Raw genomic sequence first — 23,725 nt, 5'->3', positions numbered from 1 at the left:
GTTAGTTTATTTAGGAAAAGCAACATTTAATACTATATTTGCATTCTCTTTTAAATAAGATGATCTGTTTTAAAACAAACAAGTGAACTACACTAACTTGCTCAATTCCTTGCTTCGTTGTATTCATATTAATGTAGAACGTAATTCTAGATTGTGCTCTGCAATAATCCCTCCTTTCTTTATTATAATATAAAGTTGCTGCTGTTGCAGAGATTCAATGCTGATGTGATGAGATTATCGTGTTGACGCTATCAGTATGCTAGAAGTGTGGTCACTTATTTGGATAGCCAATGGAGGTGCTATTTTCTGTGAAATCTGAAGGTTTGCATATAGTATAATTTACTTCCCTGCTGAGGCTCATGTTGAGTTATCCTTTTTGCTAACGCTAATTTGCCACTCCAGCAGGGCCAGTGTGGACACAGAAAAATATAAAAAAGAACGCTAACTCTAAAGGTAGTGAGCAAGAAAAGAAAACAATCAGCAAATTCCATGTTGGAAGAATAACCAACATAAAGAACCAGAGTACTTGTGGCACCTTAGAGACTAACAAATTTATTAGAGCATAAGCTTTTGTGGGCTACAGCCCACTTCATCGGATGCATAAAATGGAACATATATATAGTAAGATATATACAGATAAGTTGGAAGTTACCATGCAAACTATGAGAGGCTAATTAGTTAAGATGAGCTATTATCAGCAGGAGAGAAAAACTTTGTAGTATCTAGTTCGTATATTTATTCAAGCTCAGCAGTTTCTCGTTGGAGTCTGTTTTTGAAGCTTTTCTGTTGCAAAATTGCCACCCTTAAATCTTTTACTGAGTCGCCAGAGAGGTTGAAGTGTTCTCTTACCGGTTTTGGAATGTTATGATTCCTGATGTCAGATTTGTGTCCATTCTTTTGTGTAGAGACTGTCCGGTTTGGATAGTGTACATGGCAGAGAGGCATTGCTGGCACATGATGGCATATATCACATTGGTAGAGGTGCAGGTGAATGAGCCTCTGATAGTGTGGCTGATGTGATTAGGTCCCATGATGGTGTCACTTGAATAGATATGTGGACAGAGTTGGCATCGGGCTTTGTTGCAAGGATAGGTTCCTGGGTTAGTGTTTTTGTTGTGTGGTGTGTGGTTGCTGGTGAGTATTTGCTTCAGGTTGGGGGGCTGTCTGTAAGCGAGGACTGGTTTGTCTCCCAAGATCTGTGACAGTGAGGGATCATTTTTCAGGATAGGCTGTAAATCTTTGATGCGCTGGAGAGGTTTTAGTTGGGGGCTGAAGGTGACAGCTAGTGGCATTCGGTTATTTTCTTTGTTGGGCCTATCCTGTAGTAGGTGACTTCTGGGTACTCGTCTGGCTCTGTCAGTCTGTTTTTTCACTTCAGCAGGTGGGTATTGTAGTTTTAAGAACACTTGATAGAAATCTTGTAGGTGTTTGTCTCTGTATTAGGGATTGGAGCAAATGCGGTTGTATCATATAGGGTGGTGTTTGTGACCATCGCTTATTAGCACAGTAATTTCCAGGAAATGGACCGCTTGTGTGGATTGGTCTAGGCTGAGGTTGATGGTGGGATGGAAATTGTTGAAATCATGGTGGAATTTCTCAAGGGATCCTTTTCCATGGGTCCCGATGATGAAGATGTCATCAATGTAGCGCAAGTAGAGCAGGGGCATTAGGGGATGAGAGCTAAGAAAGTGTTCTCAGTCAGCCATAAAAATGTTGGCATACCGTGGGGCCATGCGGGTACCCATAGCAGTGCCGCTGATTTGAAGGTATACATTGTCCCCAAATGTGAAATAGTTATGGGTGAGGACAAAGTCAAAGTTCAGCCACCAGGTTTGCCGTGACATTATCGGGGATACTGTTCCTGATAGCTTGTAGTCCATCTTTGTGTGGAATGTTGGTGTAAAGGGCTTCCACATCCATAGTGGCCAGGATGGTGTTTTCTGGAAGATCGCCGATGGATTGTAGTTTCCTCAGGAAGTCCAGTGGTATCTTGAAGATAGCCGGGAGTGCTGGTAGCGTAGGGCCTGAGGAGAGAGTCCACGTAGCCAGACAGTCCTCCTGTCAGGGTGCCAATGCCTGAGATGATGGGGCATCCAGGATTTCCAGGTTTATGGATCTTGGGAAGAGATAGAATACCCCTGGTCAGGGTTCTAGACATGTGTCTGCACAGATCTGTTCCTGTGCTTTTTCAGGGAGTTTCTTGAGCAGATGGTGTAGTTTCTTTTGGTAATCCTCAGTGGGATCAGAGGATAATGACCTGTAGAATGTGGAGTCAGAGAGTTGCCTAGCAGCCTCTTGTTCATATTCCAACTTATTCATGATGACAGCACCTCCTTTGTCAGCCTTTTTGATTATGATGTCAGAGTTGTTCCTGCGGCGGCTGATGGCGTTGTGTTCAGCACGGCTGAGGTTATGGGGCAAGTGATGCTGCTTTTCCACAATTTCAGCCCGTGCACGTTGACGGAAGCAATCTATGTAGAAGTCCAGTCCGTTGTTTTGACCTTTAGGAGGAGTCCATGCAGAATCCTTTTTTTTGTAGTGTTGGTAGGAAAGATTCTGTGGGTTAGTATGTTGTTCAGAGGTATGCTGGGAATATTCTTTGAGTCGGAGACGTCGAAAATAGGATTCGAGGTCACCACAGAACTGTATTATGTTCTTGTGTGTGGAGGGAGAAAAGGAGAGGCCCCGAGATAGGACAGATTCTTCTGCCAGGCTAAGAGTATAGCTGGAAAGATTAACAATATTGTTGGGTGGGTTAAGGGAACCACTGTTGTGGCTCCTTGTGGCATGTAGTAGTTTAGATAGTTGTGTCCTTTTTCCTTTGTATAGAAGCAAAGTTTGTGTTGTAAATGGCTCGTTCACCTGCACATCTGCCAATGTGATATGTGCCAGCAATGCCCCTCTGCCATGTACATTGGCCAAACCAGACAGTCTCTACGCAAAAGAATAAATGGACATCAGGAATCATAACATTCAAAAACCAGTAGGAGAACACTTCAACCTCTCTGGCCACTCAGTAAAAGATTTAAGGGTGGCAATTTTGCAACAGAAAAGCTTCAAAAACAGACTCCAACAAGAAACTGCAGAGCTTGGATTAATATGCAAACTAGATACCATTAACTTGGGTTTAAATAAAGACTGGGAGTGGCTGGGTCAGTACACATATTGAATCTATTTCCTTAAGTATCCTCACACCTTCTTGTCAACTGTCTAAATGGACCATCTTGATTACCACTACAAAAGTTTTTTTTTTCTCCTGATAATAGCTCATCTTAACTAATTAGCCTCTCACAGTTTGTATGGTAACTTCCAACTTATTTGTGTGTGTGTGTGTGTGTGTACACACAAATATATATCTTACTATATGTTCCATTCTATGCATCCGATGAAGTGGGCTGTAGCCCACGAAAGCCTATGCTCTAATAAACTTGTTAGTCTCTAAGGTGCCACAAGTACTCCTGTTCTCTTTGCGGATACAGACTAACACGGCTGCTACTCTGAAACCAACAAAAAGAAGAATTTTAGTTAAAAAAAGTTAAGTATAGCATTTGATTCATGGAGATAAACAGCAAATTGTTGTGGTGTTCATAATAGTTTCTAATAGTATATTAAACATTAATAGCTCAACATTTAGTAAGGCTTCTTGGACACATGCAATATTGACACGTTTCAGAGAGAAAATAAACTGTTAAACAACATGAAGGGGTTTCTGAGAGAACTTGTAAATCTGAAAATAAACAGATCAGCTGTTTTGTTTTGTTTTGCATGCTTTTGTATGGGTATACTATCCTCTCATGCTTCCTGCCAGCAGGATATTGCAATTTACAAGAATCCTGGACTTGACTCTTTTGTGGAACAGGATTTGTGTGGACCTCACAAATGCTAGTGCTCAAGAATGGGGCCAGCTGGCAAAGCTGAAGAATAGCATGGTATGCCTATATGTGATGCGAGGAAACACGCTCATATCAGTCCTTTGTGTTTCCCAGATAAATATTGGGCTTTAATTTATATTGCAGCTCTTCTTTTAGAGCTGATGTAATTTTTACAGTATCAAGGAACATCTAAAATGATCTGAATTCAGGCCTGTAAGTGTCCTATGATGAGACTGTCTTTGAAACATGTGTTACTTTAACTTGACACAGCCCTTAACTTAGAATTTCTTTGCTTGTCACAAATTTTAATGTTCATAGCTTTTAAAAAAATATTTAATATTTATTCAACATATAAGAACTTAAAACATTAGGTTATAGACTAATGGCCAGTAAATAAATATATAGGGGGCTATTATTTGTAATAGGCTAGTAGATATGTAAAGGGATTGGAAAATATCATGTCATCATTTCAAATTGTAGGAAGTTTGCCACATTTTTTTTTTTTTTTTGGGGAAGGACAATTGTGGAAAAGAATATCACCTGTTATGCAAATGCATTTATACACTTCATGCAACAATACTGTGCAGTTACTATTAACCAGTTATTAAGTGAGGACACTGTTTTCTAGGGGGGGTTGTATGCTTGTGTGGCATAATGCATAACTTATATAGGTTATTGTAAATATATCCATTGTTTGATCTTCTCTTGTTGCTCTGCTTTCCAAGCTGTATTCCTTTTTCTCCAGAAAATGGTTGGGCATAGAATGGTGAGGTAGATGAATGCAGGAGCAACACCAGTGTATACGTATCAAATTACTTGGATCCTGCATTTGATTAGAGTTGTTTTCTGCATGAGAACAGGACATTGCTGATGAAGCTGAGGAATTTTTCAGGCTGTACCATTAAGGCAAACTACTAGTTTTGTTTTTTTCTTTTGTGTGAAAAGAATTTTGTGACCTTTCTCTGCATAGTAGTAGTGGAAGCCATCTTGCTGAAAGTGATGTCATGGAAGACACCGGTTCTGAACAAGCCAAATATAAAACCAAGTCAGCTGCTTTATTTTTTTGTAAAATCTTAATGATTATAATTTTCTGAACACAAGTTTATTTCCTATTTAAAGGTTTTTTTGATAAGTTAACTTTACACAACAGGGAACTGGTTTAGTCTTCCCTTGGTCTCATGCGAAAGTTCCAAATCCTGCTTTAATCTTAATTGTATCAAAAAAAACTTTTAAAAACTGTGTTTATGTATAAAATTCAAGTATAATGTACAACCATTATAAAAGCAGGATGGTAACTGGTTCAGTCTTGTAGTGAGCTCTTGGATAACAATGCCATCAGATGGCAGCATTTTTTCAGCAAAATGGCTGCCACCAACGTGGATCAGATAGCAATTGTAAAAAGATCTGGAATTGGAGTAGCCATTGATATTTTGTTTTCAGGTACATTCCTCAGTTTATAGTGAATTTTGAAACAAAAAACTGAAGAATGCTTGTTGAGCAAAATGAAAAGTTTGTGTAAATTATGACTTTACCATGAATGTGAATAATTGAAGACTTGGAGAAAATACGCAATTTGATGCAGACTGTCAGAGGAGTTCATACTTTGCCTCATTTTTCTTTGATTTCTTTATGCTGCTTTAAAGTAGATACATTTGGGCTTGTTTCATTGTTCTCTCATTCCCTCTGTAAGAGAGGTGTAAACAAGGTGCAGACAAACATTTCCAGATTCTGTTTCAGAAAGCTGACACTTTGCTTGTTCATTCATATGGATGTTTAATGTCAGACACACCTTTAGAGCAAATAACCAGATATTACATTAGGAATAATACACTGCAGAATTTAAGGTGGAACTATTAAAAAAGCCCTCCCAATGCTTGTCTTCCTAGCCCAGGGTAAAAAGGGCCAGAGCCACCCTGACCCCCTCATTCCTTTTCACTGCAGGGATCAGTCAAAGTGTGTGTGCGCTTGTTACACTCTCTCTTAGAGAAAGATACTTCTACTTTTTCTGTACGTATTTAGTTGTTCATAGTGATAGAGGTAATTTTTAGCAATTTTTTGTTTTATATACATTTTTCTCTCGGCTTTGAGCTCAGTACTGGGGTATGCCTAAATATCTGGGATTTAAGTGCTGTTCTGGCTGCAGTAATTCTGTACATCAGCAACCCTCATTATAGTTGTTTAAAGTGTTCAGGAGAGAGCCATGTCAGACATAAGTGTCCTATCTGAAGGAGGTTTAAGACTAAGATGATTTGGGAAGTTTGACTTTGGCATAACCTGCTGGTGTCAGCTGTGTGCTCCACTCAGGAACATCATATATGAGGCTTGGACTCTGTCTCAGAGTGTACTCTGAGACAGTGGATTCCCCTTGGAGGGAACTGAAGAGAAGGTGTTCTGTTGTATTGCATAAACACCATAAGAAGTTGGACACTTAGTTCCTCCAGTCAGAAAAAGCCCTCTTCCTCTTTGAAAACCAGGTCCTCAATGGAGACTCATAGGAAGAAATCTGGTACCAAGATTAGAGCTCAGCCTGCTCCACATAGGCACTCCGCAGTATTTCATTCATCCTCTAACAATATAGTGTTGTTGACTCTAGCACCTTGTTTGGTACTGTTGAGATCAACTCCATTGCTGGGGCATTCTACATCAGGGGTCGGCAGCCTTTCAGAAGTGCTGTGCCAAGTCTTCATTTCAAGGTTTTATGTGCCCGGAATACATTTTAATGTTTTTAGAAGGTGTCTAAATAACTAAACTATTGTATGTAAAGTAAATAATTTTTTAAAATGTCTAAGAAGCTTCATTTAAAAATAAATTAAAATGCAGATCTTATCAGTTTAGTGTGATCCTTGCCCTTGCTTTTCCTTGCTGAGTTTTCCAATGTCTGGCATGTATTTGGGTACTTTAAACTGCACACAGGCTTCTGAGTGATCAGTTCTTAACTGGCTCTGAGAAGGACAGAGGACAGATTTCATGTGTGAAAATCTGTTCACACAGGTATTTAGATCCAAATACTGAAAGCATTGCAAATGCAGTTTTCTTCAAACAGTTAAATTTCACTGGCAGGGACATCCAGAAGGTCAGAATAGAGGCCCCGTGATCTCTCTCGGTAGCTTCAAGTGCACTTCGCAGATCTCCAAACTTTGATGCCCACAATTGAGCTTTTTAACTGAATGAGCTGCATTTTATAATCTTCAAACACCCATCCACTGAAATACAGACAAATTCAAGTCACTTTCGTTGAACTTTCCAGGTTTAATTAGAAAAAGCATTGGGCCAAATCACTGGAAATCTTGAAATCTGTCAAATTCCGATTCCAGTTCTTGCATGTACATTCCAATCTCATTGACACTGACAGTGCAATGTATTGGTAGCTTTGTGTTGGAAGTAGCGGAAAGTCGAAGTTCGAATATCCCGAGAAAAAACTGCTAGTTTAACAAATGCCTTCCAGGCTTCATAAAGATCCAGAACCATTTGCCCGGCACCCTGGAGACAGAGGTTGAGTTTGTTTAGGTGAGCGGTGATGTCAATTAGAAACATGAGCTTACACAGCCATTTGTCATCATCCAGTTCGGAGTAGTTTTGTCCTTTTTCTGACTAAAAGACCTTGATTGCATCAGAACAGTTTACAAAGCGCACCAAAACCTTGCCACGACTTAGCCACCAAATGTTGCTCTGAAGTGGAATGTCATAAGCACTGTCCGTCTCTTCTGGGAGTCAGTCAAAGCAGATGGAGCAACAAGGCAATTGACAATTTGCACCACTGTGTTCATCACATTATTAAGCTCTGAATTAGAAATTTTAGCACACAGGTTTTCTTGATGGATGATACAGTGAAATTTGACTGTTGGGCGACCAATTTGATCTTCAAGTAACTTTACAAATCCCTTCTGTTTTCTGACCATGGCAGGAGCACCATCTGTTGTGTGTCAAAATATTTTTCAGATGTCAACTCCTCATTCTTCAGAATGGTTTACAAAGCTTTCCACTATATCTTACCCCTTTGTTGTGCCATGCAGGGGTTTTAGGCAACAAAGCTTCTCTTGGATTTCATCAGAAGCACATCTTGCAACAACTGCCAAACGTGGAACGTCGTTTATATCCACGCTGTCATCAACTGCAACGCTAAACACTGCTGTGTCTTTTAATGCAGTCTCGTCTGCTTTTCGTTAATGTTTTCTGCCATTTTGCTTATGCGTCTCTCAACTGTTCTGGCGGAGACAGGTAGTTTTTATTCTAGATATGATCGTGTCTTTATTTGGCAAATCATTGAACAAAACCTCCGAACTGTTGAGAAATATTTTTTTATATATATATTTTTCCCCATCTGTTTTTTGCAATGTACTGTGCAATCTTGTAACTTCCTTTGGTAGCTTGATTTTTACTTACACTTAAGCATTTAAAAACACTGCTTTGCTTCTCATATCCTGCTACTGCCTTTTTAATCAATTCAGTCTTGTCTGCTTTGTCAAGAAAGGTTTTCTCGTGCTTCATTTCAGAATGTCATTGAACACTTGATGTGTGACACACAGCACTTTCACAACAGAAAGCACAAACGGCACGGTTCTTCTTTTGAATAAATCCAAATGTCTGTCCAAGAAGGCTGAAATGAACAGACATCTAACTTTGCTTTCTTAGGAGCTGACATTTTGTCAAATGTACCCCTCAACTTACAATGGGGGGAAAAATGGCAACAGAGGGGCACGCACAAGGTCAAACACAGTGCAGTGTCACACATGGCCTGATATAAACAGCAAATGAGGACTTAAATATCCCAGTGGCCTCTTGCCCCAGGCTGGGCCAGTGGAGGACACCTGCGGGCGGTTGCAGAGTGCCAGGCTGAGGCCAGGACCCCAGGCCAGCAGCGGAGCCCCCTGGACCAGTGGCTGGGACTGGCAGCGGGCTGAGCAGGGCTGGCAGCTGGGACCCCGGGTTGGTGGCCGGGATCCTGGGCTGAGCGGCAGAGTGCCACTGAAAATCAGTTCGCGTGCCGCCTTTGGCGTGCGTGCCATAGGTTGCTGACCCCTGTTCTACATTGACTTTGTCTGTATTACACCTACATTTTTGGTACCTGTGACACCTGAAGCTTACAGAACGGCCGGGGACCACCTTTGCCTCTCAGTCTTGGATTTCCCACTGATGCAGTGGGAAGTTCAGATGCCCACCCCATTTCACAAGCCCTAGTGCTGCCTTCATTGGTACCAGCATTTTTGCTGCTTCCTGATTCTGGGTGTGTGCAGGTTCCATTGGACTCCAGAAGCTTGAAAGTGAAGCGGAGCAAGTGTATGGTACCTTCTGTGGGAAAGCTGCTGGATATTTCCTCTGGTACTGACCACATCTCATCGGTCATAGAATATCAGGGTTGGAAGGGACCTCAGGAGGTCATCTAGTCCAACCGCCTGCTCAAAGCAGGACCAGTCCCCAACTAAATCATCCCAGCGAGGGCTTTGTCAAGCCTGATCTTAAAAACGTCTAAGGAAGGAGATTCCACCACCTCCCTAGGTAACGCATTCCAGTGCTTCACCACCCTCCTAATGAAAAAGTTTTTTCCTAATATCCAACCTAAACCTCCCCCACTGCAACTTGAGACCATTACTCCTTGTTCTGTCATTTGCTACCACTGAGAACAGTCTAGATCCATCCTCTTTGGTCCAGGTTCCTGAACTACACTGCCTTGCTCTTCAGAATCAGAGATGGGATCTTGAAGCATAATATCCCGTTACACAGGATCAAGAGCCTGTTCTCATTCTTCCTCTCGTAAGTCAAGATCTCGGTATCGTGATTCTTGTAGAAGCATGTCCAGGGACAGGATGTCTTGGGGTGGGGCCCTGGTACCATACCAATTCTAACGGTGGCCCTTTGGGAATCCACTGTGTGTTCCTCCAGACTCCAGGTCCTCATTGGTTAGACCATGTGTGACAGGCTTGGGACTCACCACCGCAGCGCCTCCCGCTGGCATCTCAGGGAATTAGCTCTGTCCCGTGCGGAGCACCCTCTGCTGGTGGTGTCTTGTCCGTGTCTTGCCCTCTATTGGCTTCTCGACCCATGTTGCTCCCAGCTCGCGGTGTCCCCTTCAGGACACTGCCCTCCGGCAGTGCCCCCAAATCCACACTTGCCCCCTTGGGGGGTGTGTTAACAGCAGTGGCCACCCGCAACCTCACAGTCTAGCCCCTCGGCTCAAGGGCTGGTTGCAGTCTGCTCTAGCCGCTTCTCCACCCCCAGGTACTGTATAAGTGGGAAGGGAGGGACCCAGGCCCACCCTCTACTCTGGTTCCCGAGCCAGGGACCCTCTAGTGGCAGCCTCCCTGCCCTCCTTCTCTCCCCTTGTCTGACTGTCCCTGAGCTACTTCCCTTCTGGCCCCTCGCACCCTCTAGGCCCTTTCTATCGTGGCCTGCAGTCTGGCAGGTATTGGGCCAGAGCCCTACTATGCTCCCCCTGAGCCTCCCCAACACTGCTCTGTTCGAGATGCTGGTCTCCTGCTCCGCAGACAGACCTTCCCCCATGAAGGTCTGGGACAGACTGCCTGCTCCCTTCCTGGTTAGCCTTTATAAAGGGCCTAGCCTAGCCCTGATTGGCTGGCTGTAATACTGGTCCTGATTGGCTCTCTAACAGGCCCGCCCTGATTGGCTGCCGCCTTGCGCAGTTGCTCTGGCCTGTTGTAGCCCAATCTGGCATGGGTGTGGGGCACCACCCCACCACACCGTGTAGCATTTGATCACCATCAAGGCACCATACTCTGCCCGGTGCCGAACTTGGTACTGAGTCAGGTACTCAGTAAGAAGATGTTTCCTTCAGCGCGTGACCCTTCTGGTGCAGAGATACAACAGAACAGACATTACAGTGCAACCCTTCCATAGTTCATCCTCGTCACCAGGTGAGGCTACTATCTGAGTCATCCTCTCTGGTTCCTGATGATTACAAAACATACCAGGAACTTATGATAAAGGTAGCCACTGCTCTGGGAATTCCAGTAGAACTGGTTCAGGGCAATTCTCACAAGTTAAAGGATATTTTATGTACTATAGGACATGCTAGAGTGATTTTACCTATTGATAATGTTCTCTTGGAGCACACCAAAATCCTTTTGGAAAACTCTCTCTCCTCTCTGACACCCGCTGCCAAAAGGACTGAGGAAAGGTGCAAATTCCCTCTCGGGGTCATGGGTACTTTTATTCACACCCAACTGCAGGATCTTTGGTGGTGACCATAGTTAATATAAATGCAAGACAAGGACAATCTAAATGTACTCCCAAAGACAAAAACATGAAGAAATGGGATTTGTTTGGAAGGAAAGTTTATTCATGATCAGGAATACAGTTGAAAATTACAAACTAACACTCTTGTTTGCTTGCTGTGATTACTCCAGTAGGGACTCAGTGCTACAATTCCTTGACTTGTTGCCAGACATGAGAGGGAATACAGAGCACTTATCAGTAAGGCTATATTTTAATCATGGGTATTTTTAGTAAAAGTCACAGGCAGTAAACAAAATTCACGGCCTGTGACCTGTCCATGACTTTTACTATACACCCCTCACTAAAACTTGGGGGGGGGGGGGGGGGGGAGGAGGCTCGGGGGACTGCCTGGGGGATGTTGTTACTGGTGCTTGGGGGTGTGTGTGTGTGAGAGACGCTGTCGGTGCTTGGGGGAGGGGACACAGCTCGGCGGGGGGGGGAGCGCCACCATGTGTGAGTGGGGGGGTGCTGGGGGTGGGGGAGGGTTGGCAGAGCTGGGGCAGGCTCCCTACCCTGAGCTCCACATGCTGCCTCCACTCTGTCCTAATCCCTGGTTCTTCAGCTCCCATTGGCTGAGAACCGTGGCCAATGGGAGCTGCTGGGGCGGTGCCTGACGGCAGAGGCAGCACATGGAGCTAGGGGCTGAGGGAGGGGAGCCCTCCACTCCAGATAAGCACCACCTCACACCCCAGCCCTGAGCCTCCCCACACCCAAACTCCTGCTGCTGGGGGGCAGGGGGCCCAAGACTGCTCCAGTAGCAGTTGGTGCCCCTGGCCTTGGGGCTCCGAGCTGCTCAGGAGGCCCCAGCCGCTGCAGAAGTCATGGAGGTCACAGAATGTGTGACAAACACGGGGCCTTATCAGTGAGGGCCACGTGGTAACACGATCATCCTTTCAGGCTGCACTGGATAAGATGTTTTCAGCTGTTTGAGTAATGGTAATGGCAGTCACTGTGCATCTTGGCTGCAGTCTGGCATTCCATCTGAAATCCAACAGACTACTGAGGATTTGCCTTTTTGAACAGCCAAACCTATCTTAGAGAAGACCGGTGAAGAACTTCATTCTCTAGAAAATTTTCGGCTAACCCTAAGGCCTTTGTCATTTATACTCCCAGGCCCACAGAGAAAGCAGTTCCGCCTTCAAATGCATGATTGGTATCAGCGTTACCCTGTTAGACAGCCCCATCAATGGAGGAAAGGCTATAACACTCACGGAAGGAGACCACCCTTCCTCTTCTGCTAACTCCAGACAGATAGCTTAGATGCTATAGACAATCAACTCCTTGGTTAAGGCCAGCAACCCCCTCATTTTGACTTCTCATACCTTTTGGCAGTAGGTTGTCCCAATTCCTAAGTAAGTGCTTAGATCCACATTACATCAGATCAGTGGGTTCTAAGCATGGTGGAACTGGGGTATACTCTGCAGTTCGCATCTATCCCTCCTTCACATTCCTCTCCCATCCCTTTTCAGGGACTCATGAGGCCGTACTAATTCACGATGTTCAGTCACTGTTACAGTTAGGGTCTATAGAGGAAGTATCTCCTCATCACCAGGGGAAAGGATTCTGTTCCTATTTTGGTTGAGAAAATAAGCCCAGGGAAGGCCTCAGACCTATTTTAAACCTACGGAAGCTCAACAAGTACATTTTAAAAAATTTCATATGGTTACCGTAGCATGCATTATCCTGTATGTAGACTACGATTGCTTTGTTGTCCTTGTTGCTTGCTTCCATGTGATTCATCATTCCATCATTCAGTAGTCACAGTAGATTCTTACAGTTAGTTGTAGCAGACATTCATTATAAGTTTACCCTCCTCCTCTTTAGTCTTCAGTCCCTTGAGTTTTCACAAAGAGTATGGCGGTGGTTGCAGCACATCTCTGAAGGATAGGAGTCCAGGTGTACACATCTGGATGAGTGCTTGGTTCAGGTTGGTCCAGACAACTAATACCAGTGGCCATTGAGAAAATTCAGTTCCTCTTTCATTTGGGAGTACTGATCAACAAGGAGAGAAATCTGTTCTACCTGTCCAGAGAATCGGATTCAGAGGAGTAGTTCTCAATTTTGACCTGAGTAGGATGGTATTTGTCTCAGGCCAGGTTTCAGGAGATATTGGACCCATGCGAAGACTTAAAGGCGTATCCTTGTATTACAATGAGCGATTGTCTGAAGCTTGTAGGTCACATGCAGCTTTTACATATGTGACTCATCATGCCAGACTTCACCTCAGAATCATGCATAAATGGTTGAAATCTGTCTCTTGTCCCTCTTGTCATCTGCTGGAGAAGCTGACTCCTGTACCAAGAAGTGTCTTGACGTCCCTGGACTGGTGGATGGACCCTGCCAGTGTATGCAGTGAGGTTCCTTTTGCCCCAACTGTGCTCTCCATTACCCTAGTTGTATGTGATTCATTTTTTGGTTGGGGAGCTCATGTAGAGAACTTTGAGACTCAGGGTCTCTGGTCAGTGTAGGATTCCTCCACACCAGTGTTTTGGGAGCTTTGTGTTTTGAGCTGTTCACCTGGCCTGTCAAGTTTCTTCCCCACATCAAAGGTTGTTCAGTACAGGTGTCCACAGACAACACAATTGCAGCGTTTTGTCTAAATAAGTAGGGAGGAACTAGGTCAGACTCCCTTTGCCAAGAAGGAAAGAGCTTCCAGTCTTCCTGCATCAGGAGTTATATAATGCTCAAAGCCTCTCTCTTTCCTAGGTCTCAGAGCTAGCTAGCATACCATTTTTCTGTAGATCATTCAGCAGAGACCATGCTATGTCAGACTGAGTCATCCCTCAGTCTGACATAGCAAAGTCTCTATTTTTCAGATTTTGGGAATGCAACCTGACAGGAAATGTCATCAGTTCTGTTCAAGGATAGGTCACAAACCAGGTAGGCTACTATTCTGGAAGGGGAAACTTCTGTATGCTTCCCTTCCCTATCCCTATGGTCCTGAGTTTTGAGCAAGTTTAGACAGGATCGTGCCACAATAATTTTTATAGTGCCATCCTGACCTTGTCAGGATTGGTTCTCGGATCTGTTAGCCTTTCAATTCAGGATCCTGTAATGCTCCCTCAGGTCTTGGATGTAGTTTTGCAGGACCACAACTGTTCCAGCCCTCTCAGCATGCGCATGACTGCATAGATGCTCAATGGTTAACTCCCCAGGAAGCTCTCTGTTCGAGTTGGAAATCTGCTTTAAAATATCAGGAAACCTTCTATACCTACCCCAGGAAATAGCTGATGGAAGAGGTTCCCAGTGTGGTTCCAGCAGAAAGATACCTCTTCTTTATGGACTCCAATTCCGTTTATACTGGTTTACCTGCTTCACCTAACAGATCAAGGACTTTGCAAGTTCACTGAGAGTTCATCTGGCAAATCTCTTCACATGCTTCCACGTGTAGAGGGAAGATACGTCTTTTCAACTGTGTGACTGTTAGGTTCTTGAAAGGTTTGGACAGTTTCTTCCCACCTATTTGAGACCCCACACCATTTTAATTTTAATGGAACCCATTTTTGAACCTATGTCTGGGTTTTTTCTTTCTCTCAATGATGGTAACATTCCTGGTAGCTATCACTTTAGTTGGGAGGGTAGTAGAACTCCAGGCTTTGGTGGGTGACCCTCTTTACATGAAGAAAAGGAGTACTTGTAGCACCTTAGAGACTAACCAAGTACTACAGTGCTACAAGTACTCCTTTTCTTTTTGCGAATACAGACTAACACGGCTGTTACTCTGAAACCTCTTTACATGGTGTCTTGTAAAGATTGTTTGCATCGACACCCCATATTGCTTACCAAAGTAGTATAGATTTTTTTTTTTTAAATCTCAATCAGACTGTATATTTACCAGTCTCTTTTCTGAGATGAGGAAAATGTCATACTTTGGATGTTCTCAGGGTGCTAGTCTTTTTCCTGCATGGGACTAAAGAGTTGAACATCTCTCTGCAATTTTGTGTCTCTTGCTGACAGGATGAAGGGCAACCTGTCACTTTGCAGAGGATATCTTTCTGGATCTTCTCCTGTATTTGTCTATGCTATGATATTCTGATGTTCCACTGCCTCAAAGCGTTTGAGCGCACGCTGCAATATCACAAGCAGCACTGGCTGCTGCTTTTTTTTTTTTTTTTTTTTTTTAAAAGGTCGTGACACTTGCAAGGCTATGACTTGGTTGGTTCATACCTTCACTGTCATTATGCTCTCTCCCAGGCCTTAAAGAGACTATGCTAGATTTGGGAAAGTGGTATTGCAATCCTTGTTTAGGTAGGCTCCAATATCCTTCTCCATCTGGAACTGCTTATGAGTTGCCTAAAGTGGAATGGGCGAGTGCAAGCACTCGAAGGAAAAATTGCATACCTGTTCTTTGAGATGTGCGGCGCATGGTGCTTCCGTGACCCACCCTCCTTCCCCTCTTTATCAGAGTCACAGCTCATACTGGTCTCTGGTGTGAAGGGACTTGGGGGTTGCTCTGCCTCTTTATGCTGTTGGCTAGCAACATGAGAGTGTAGGGGGCACGGTGCTGCCCTGATGGGTTTTGTTATGCGAAAAAGTTCCCTGCTTCAGTTGACTGGCACATGAACATACCTAAAGTGGAACTGATACGTGCATCACCGCTCAGAGGACAACAATTACCGAAGAGGTATATCACCGTTTTATTGTAGTAAGAAGCTGGTCAGGGAGGGGCACTGTGCTAGAACCATAGAGTGTTAACAGCTTTAAGTGCTAACAAGCTTACCTTCAAACTGTACTAGCTTGGCTGTCTGGGCAGTCATTTATGAATAACTAATCAACTCAAACTGTTTTTGATCTAACTCTGTGGCTGCTAACAGAGGCACAGAAATGTTTTGAAGGTGTTTCAGTGAGAAATATAGCACTTGCAGAATTTTGGCTTCTAAATATAGAAGAGACTGAAACTAACATTGTGATACCCTTTCAGTCTAAATGGGTGTAAAGTGCATTTGAGTTAAAAGCCAGCATGTACAGTAGAACTTGAGAATTCTAAACACCTCGGGAATGGAGGTTTGTAACTCTGAACAAAATGTTGTGGTGGTTCTTTCAAAAGTTTACAACATAACATTGACTTTATACAGTTTTGAAACTTACTGTGCAGAAGAAAAATGCTGCTTTTAACCCTCTTAACTGAAATGAAACAAGCAGAGAAACAGTTTCCTTACCTTGTCAGTTTTTTTAAACTCCCCCTCCCCTTTTTTGTGGTTTATGCTTAACAGAGTTCTGTACTGTACAGTATTTGCTTTTTTTGTCTCTGCTGCCTGATTGCGTACTTTCAGTTCTAGATGAGGTGTGCGGTTGACGGGTCAGTTCGTAACTCTGGTGTTCGTAATTGAGGTTCTACTGTAACTTTTTTCCCATTAGTTGTACAGGAAAATTGCAGTACCATGGAAATATGAAAACTAACAGTTGAACTGACATACTGAGTTTGTATTGAGGATATACTCTTGAAAACAGTGCATAACTTGCAATTCATCAAATAAAACTAACTTTGTAATACAGGGAATGGAAAAGAACGCAGTTCTCTTCTGCAGATTGTAAAATCAAAACCATGTAATATTAGACTTTGACTTAGTTGAGCTCTTAATTGAGGTAGAGACGTTCATAGATATTGTGATACAAGTTCAAAGTTTGTGTGAATTTAGCTCTGCTGCTTCAGTTAACATTAATGAAAGTTGAACAGTTAAATGGTTGTATGATGCACTGTAGCTGGTTCTTCCCAAAAATTGATCAATGGCAAACTTATTTTAGATACGCTAAGGCTCAGAATAGGTCAGCACTGAGTTTAAACAGCAGCCAGGGATTAGAATGGGAGTGGCATACAAAGCACTACTTTTCTGGTTGCTCAAGTCCAGTGTGAGGCCTTAATTGAAACTGTCTTCATTTTGTTTACAGGGATAGTTGTCAGATAGTGTCATCCATCCCATTTTGCAGTCTGAGGAGGACAAGGTCTGAACCAGCATGGAGACAGAATCTCCTCTTCATTAGAGGAAAAAGTAAGATTGGTGTGTTTTTTGTTTTTGTTGTTTTCTTTAAATCATCGTAGTGTGGAAATTAGTATTGGAGTACATATCTTAAAAAGCCTGCCAACAAACTTAGTTTCTACACTGGCATTCTTCTGATTTTTCTAATAGCAGCTACTGACCTGAACAATGTTAAACAAATACAAATAGGCTTAAACACCTTATGTATACTCTTAAATCAAACTCAGCACGCTGTTTAGTGCATGCCACCTTAACAAAACTATATCTACCTGGCTGGTGCAACATAATAAAGCAAACCCACACCATTCTGGCTTTGCCTGTCAACATATTTAACCCTTGAAATTAGGGACTTTGGACAGTTTTTAAGTGCTACCTTTTCTATATTGTTGTACTAATACTGACTTTTCTTGTCTAATTGTTCTAACTATTTTCAGCCCTTGTGATCCACTTCCCTACTTTTTCCCCCCTTCATTCCCCGTACCTTTATCATTCCAGTGTTCTCTTCATACTGTGGAACAGGAGGTAGGTAAAGATGTCAAGTCTGTACAACCTTCAGAAGATTATGAAGCGATAAACAGTATTCCATCTTTGGAATCTGTTTATGAAGTTTTCAGCTTAAATTGAAGGAGAGCCTGAAATCTGAAGGCATGTTTTCATTTCCTCTTGGGATATCCCTATTCCTGCATTTAAAAAAAAAAGAAAGGAAAAAAGGTTGCTTAAGCATTAATCAGGATGTTTGCCTAAAAGTACGCTATCCTTTTAATAAAACCTATGGTATAGTATGCAACCATTATGTTCTAATAATATTTTCTAATTATTTATAGCTTTCTGCCCAACACAATTTACTTCAAGAAGTGCACGATGACAGAACGTGGAATTAAATGGGCTTGTGAGTATTGTACATATGAAAATTGGCCATCTGCAATTAAGTGTACCATGTGCCGTGCTCAGAGACCTAGTGGAACAATTATTACCGAAGATCCATTCAAAAGTGGTTCAAGTGAAGTTGGTAGAGATTGGGATCCTACAAGCATCGAAGGAGGCAGCAGCCCTTTGATATGTCCAGATTCTAGTGCAAGACCAAGGGTTAAATCTTCTTACAGTACGGAAAGTGCAAATAAATGGTCATGCCACATGTGCACGTACTTGAACTGGCCAAGAGCGATAAGATGTACTCAGTGCTTGTCCCAGCGTAGGACCAGGAGCCCCACAGAATCTCCTCAGTCTTCAGGGTCTGGTTCAAGATCAGTCCCCTTTTCTGTTGATCCTTGTGAAGAGTACAATGATAGAAATAAACTGAACACGAGAGCACAGCACTGGACTTGTTCCGTATGTACATACGAAAACTGGGCTAAGGCCAAGAAATGTGTGGTATGTGATCATCCCAGACCTAACAACATTGAAGCAATAGAACTGGCAGACACAGAAGAAGCTTCTTCAATCATAAATGAGCAAGACAGAGCTCGATGGAGGGGAAGCTGCAGTAGCGGAAATAGCCAAAGAAGATCTCCTCCTACAACCAAACGTGAATCAGAAGTGAAAATGGACTTCCAAAGAATTGAATTGGCTGGAGCTGTTGGCAGCAAGGAGGAACTTGAAGTTGACTTCAAAAAACTAAAGCAAATAAAAAATAGAATGAAAAAGACTGATTGGCTATTTCTAAATGCTTGTGTGGGTAAGTTGTCTGTCTCTTGTTATATTATGTTAGTATGGGTGGGGATGGAAAGTAAAAAAACACAAACTTACAAGGTGTAAACAAGCTCTCAACATGCTGTTTTGTTACAGTACTACAATTTCAGTTCACAACTGTACTTAATAGGTGAACTGAATGTTGCAGTTCCTGAAATAACATTTAGTGGTGGTGCATGGGGGGGGGGTATCTGCAAACTTGACAGAATTTGGCAAGTTATCTTAGAGATAAGTAGAGCCATTTTGTGTGTGACTAGTTGCATGAGCTCTTCTGACTTTATGGGAGTTGATATGAAATAGCTGCAGAATCTGTTTTTATAAATATATTATTTAAAAAAAATCAAAGAAGCAACTTTTGCGCACAATAGTGTGAAAAATGCTCTACCTGTGTATTTAAAATTGCTGCTCTGTTTACTGTTACAAGATGTACCAGTAGAATCACCAGATGTAGCTTGGGAATATTTTGTAAACAGGGTAGAGCTTCTGTCAGCACAAGACGCTCAGTCAAATGTTAAAAATAGCACAAAAATATGTAGCTCCAAGAAGCTGCATGCACAATACTGACCTTGAAAATGTTGTGTTAACATGAGTATTATGATGTAAATATTTACAAGATTTCTGAACATGCTATATATACCCAACTGACTTCAGAAATTCACATACCAATTTTGTTTCAGAGTAGCAGCCGTGTTAGTCTGTATCCGCAAAAAAAAAAGGAATACTTGTGGCACCTTAGAAACTAACACATTTATTTGAGCATAAACTTTCGTGAGCTACAGCTCATTTCATTGGATGCATGCAGTGGAAATACAGTGTGGAGATTTATATACACAGAGAACATGAAACAATGGGTGTTACCATACACACTGTAACAAGAGTGATCAGGTAAGGTGAGCTATTACCAGCAGGAGAGCGGGGGGCAAGTGGGGAAACCTTTTGTAGTGATAATCAAGGTGGGCCATTTCCAGCAGTTGACAAGAACATGTGAGGAGCAGTGTAGGGTGAGGTGGGGAAGGGAAGGGAAATAATCATGGGGAAATAGTTTTACTTTATGTAATGACACATCCACTCCATCTTTATTCAAGCCTAAGTTAATTGTATCCAGTTTGCAAATTGATTCCAATTCAGCAGTCTCTCATTGGAGTCTGTTTTTGTAGGTTTTTTTGTTGAAGAATTGCCACTTTTAGGTCTGTAATCGAGTGACCAAAGAGATTGAAGTGTTCTCCGACTGGTTTTTGAATGTTATAATTCTGATCCCACTGGGGGTTACCAAAAGAAACTACACCATCTGCTCAAGAAACTCCCTATAAAAGCACAAGAACAAATCTGCACAGACACACCCCTAGAATCCCGACCATGTCACAGCAAACCTGGTGGCTGAACTTTGTGACTTTATCCTCACCCATAACTATTTCCTTGGGGACAATGTATACCTTCAAATCAGTGGCACTGCTATGGGTACCTGCATGGCCCCACAGTATGCTAACATTTTTATGGCTGACTTCGAACAACGCTTCCTCAGCTCTCGTCCCCTAGCCCCTTCTCTACTTGCGCTACATTGATGACATGTTCATTATCTGGACTCATGGAAAAGAAGCCCTTGAGGAATTCCACCATGATTTCAACAATTTCCATCCCACCATCAACCTCAGTCTGGACCAGTGCGTACAAGAGATCCACTTCCTGAACACTACGGTGCTAATAAGCGATGGTCACATAAACACCACCCTATACCAGAAACCTACTGACCGCTATGCCTATCTACATGCCTCCAGCTTTCATCCAGGCCACACCACACGATCCATTGTCTACAGCCAAGCTCTACGATACAACCGCCTTTGCTCCAACCCCTCAGACAGAGACAAACACCTACAAGATCTCTATCAAGCATTCTTACAACTACAGTACCCACCTGCTGAAGTGAAGAAATAGATTGACAGAGCCAGAAGAGTACCCAGAAGTTACCTACTACAGGACAGGCCCAACAAAGAAAATAATAGAACGCCACTAGCCATCACCTTCAGCCCCCAACTAAAACCTCTCTAACGCATCATCAAGGATCTACAGCCTATCCTGAAGGACAACCCATCACCCTCACAGATCTTGGGAGACAGGCCAGTCTTTGCTTACAGTCAGCCCCCCAACCTGAAGCAAATACTCACGAGCAACCACACAACAAAAACACTAACCCAGGAACCTATCCTTGCAACAAAGCCCGTTGCCAACTGTGTTCACACATCTATTCAGGAGACACCATCATAGGACCTAATCACATCAGCCACACTATTAGAGGCTTGTTCACCTGCGCATCTACCAATATGATATTCCATCATGTGCCAGCAATGCCCCTCTGCCATGCACATTGGCCAAACTGGACAGATTCTACGTAGAAGAATAAATGGACACAAATAAGGTGTCAAGAATGATAACATTCAAAAACCAGTTGGCGAACACTTCAGTCTCTTTGGTCACTTGATTACAGATCTAAAAGTGGCAATTCTTCAACAAAAAAATCTTCAAAAACAGACTCCAATGAGAGACTGCGAATTGGAATTAATTTGCAAACTGGATACAATTTAACTTATGCTTGAATAAAGACTGGAAGTGGGTGTGTCATTACACAAAGTAAAACTATTTCCCCATGTTTATTCCGCCACACCCCCCCCCCCCATTCCTCAGATGTTCTTGTCAACTGCTGGAAATGGCCCACCTTGACTATCACTACAAAAGGTCCTGTCTCCTAGCGCCCCCCCCCCCCCCCGGCTGGCAATAGCTCACCTTACGTGATCACTCTTGTTACAGTGTGAATGGTAACACCCATTGTTTCATGTTCTGTGTATATAAATCTCCCCACTGTATTTTCCACTGCATGCATCCGATGAATTGAGCTGTAGCTCACAAAAGCTTATGCTCAAATAAATGTGTTTAGTCTCTAAGGTGCCATAAGTACTCCTTTTCTTTTTGCCAATTTTGTTTTGTATTTTAGTGCTTTCCTAGGGAAATTCTGGATAATGCTCCCAATGCTGGTAAAGAACAGAGACATGAGAGCAGGGTTTTCTCCAGTCATTGACTTTATGAGTTAATTTTTGTGATGTAACTGCCCAGAAGCAGAAATTTTGAGGCTTATGCATACGAGTAGGTTAAATACTTGAAATTTACAATGATTTTGAAGTAGGATGCTTCTTTTGAAATTCCAGCTCTAATAGTGTTTGTCTCATACCATTCCTTGATGTGTCATGAAGCGACTTCATTGCACTTGGCATTGTTCAAGAGCTGATTTGTGAAACACCATTATGTAATCTATTTGGCTGCAAGTAAATGTTCTTATTGTGTATATGGATGTGCATTTCAATGAGCTAAAAGGCGCATTGCTCTCCTTTGATGGGTAAAGAGTTTCATGCATAGACTTCAAGCTTTTATGTCCTCCTTTTGAAAGAAGGCAGATTCCTCCCTCATAATCTTTCAAATGATGGTAGCCATTAAAATGTATACTGGACATGTTTTTTCCCCATAGTCGCTTCTTTTCACCATCCCTTTTCCTTCCTCAGATGGCACAGGTAAAAGATATTTTTCTTGCATGCCAGTCATGTGTAGAGTTATTGTTAGAGATCCTTTGTTTGCCCTATGGATATCTAGTTAGCGCTTTTTTAAATACAGTCTTATTAGATGTCAGATCAGTGAAATACGATTTTTTTTTTCCGTTCATGATGTCTGAAAGATAGAAAAAATTTCCTCTGGGATATCCTGCAGTATTTGAATCTTTCTTGTATTCTGAGATTTGAAATATAAAATACTTGAAAAGTTTGTTCCAGAACAGTGATAACTAAATTGCTGTCTGGTGTAAAACTGCAAAAACAATTATAGAACATCCTGTACATACACTACTTTGTATAAGGCTATAGTAATTTGCTTGTTTCTTGAATTACTTAAATATGAATGTATTTTGAAGGTGCCTTGTTCTAATAAGGTCCTTAGTAAGGGATCAGAGTGACCAAAACATCAGATTTACTCTAATAGATATGTTAAGTAACCACGAAGCTTTAAAAGCCTCTGGGGGAATCCAGAATGCCAATTGTGAGTAGCATGTGCTGAACTTTGCAGGTCTCATGATGAAGATTTCATGGATTTTCCCCTGTGATACTTCTTTAAAAGGTAATACTTTCATATGGAGGCCAATAGTTACTAATCTTGTGCAATTTAAAAACAGTTGCATTTTATGTATTTTGGATTTAAGCATTTTTCATATGTTCTATATAATATGATAATATAAGGCTTATTTCGTCCAGAGAAAACCACTTCTTAAAGACACCAATAACGATTACTGATAAAATATTACACTTCTGCTTCTCTTGCAGTTCAGTTCAGTTCTAACTCCTCAGCACCGATGTATGAAAGCATCTGAGCGACTTTAATTAAGGGCTTGTATATATTAGGAAAGTTGAACCACTTTGTTTAAATTTAAAATCTACTTAGTTAAGCTGGTGCAACACCCTAATGTAATTGTACTTAAACCAGTTTACCCTTGCTTAACTTATCAATGCAAACTAATATACTTACAAATGAAGCTAAACTAATTTGAGTTAAATTGATTTAAGTGCACCTGTGTTAGAGGTTTGCACCAGTTTAACTAGATCAATGTATTTAAACTAGTGCAATGGTTCTGATTTAGACCATGTTTTAACCAAAGGTACAAAAATAGGGCAAGGAAATAAAATTTTCCAACAAAATTTAAATGTTCAAGAGGGAAACCCATTTTGTTCCCCTTTTGCTGGTCATGTTTAATATCCTGTGTACCAACTGTACTGTCTAAAGATCTCCCAGGGCTTGAAAATGGTAATGACTGATTTTAGAGATGAGGAAATGTGAGGCGCAGAGGTTGTGGCAGTTGGTAAGAGAACCCTGTCCTCCCAGCTTCATTGCTCTGCTCTAGCTTCTAGATCATGTTGCCTCTCGAAC

The 23,725-nt window shown here is 42.2% G+C and overlaps 1 protein-coding gene across 4 annotated transcripts in view; it reads left to right on the top strand.

Moving 5' to 3' along the window:
- The window catches only part of ZRANB1 (zinc finger RANBP2-type containing 1), a 74,596-nt gene that overhangs the window by 8,102 nt on the left and 42,769 nt on the right, over positions 1-23,725 (top strand). For 2 of the 4 annotated variants that reach the window (XM_048856708.2, XM_048856709.2), the window contains 3 exons: positions 16,992-17,092; positions 17,905-18,755; positions 22,871-22,921. In XM_048856708.2, the coding sequence (XP_048712665.1) occupies positions 17,942-18,755; positions 22,871-22,921 (865 nt within the window). In that variant the 5' untranslated portion in view covers positions 16,992-17,092; positions 17,905-17,941. Of the gene's footprint in view, positions 1-16,991; positions 17,102-17,904; positions 18,756-22,870; positions 22,922-23,725 lie in introns of all 4 variants that reach the window. The other 2 variants (XM_048856712.2, XM_048856713.2) reach the window with 2 other exon arrangements.

Source organism: Caretta caretta, chromosome 7, assembly GCF_965140235.1.
Source record: "Caretta caretta isolate rCarCar2 chromosome 7, rCarCar1.hap1, whole genome shotgun sequence".
NCBI lineage: Eukaryota > Metazoa > Chordata > Testudines > Cheloniidae > Caretta > Caretta caretta.
Note: the sequence above shows the minus strand (reverse complement) of the source record. Positions and strands in the feature narration are given on the sequence as shown.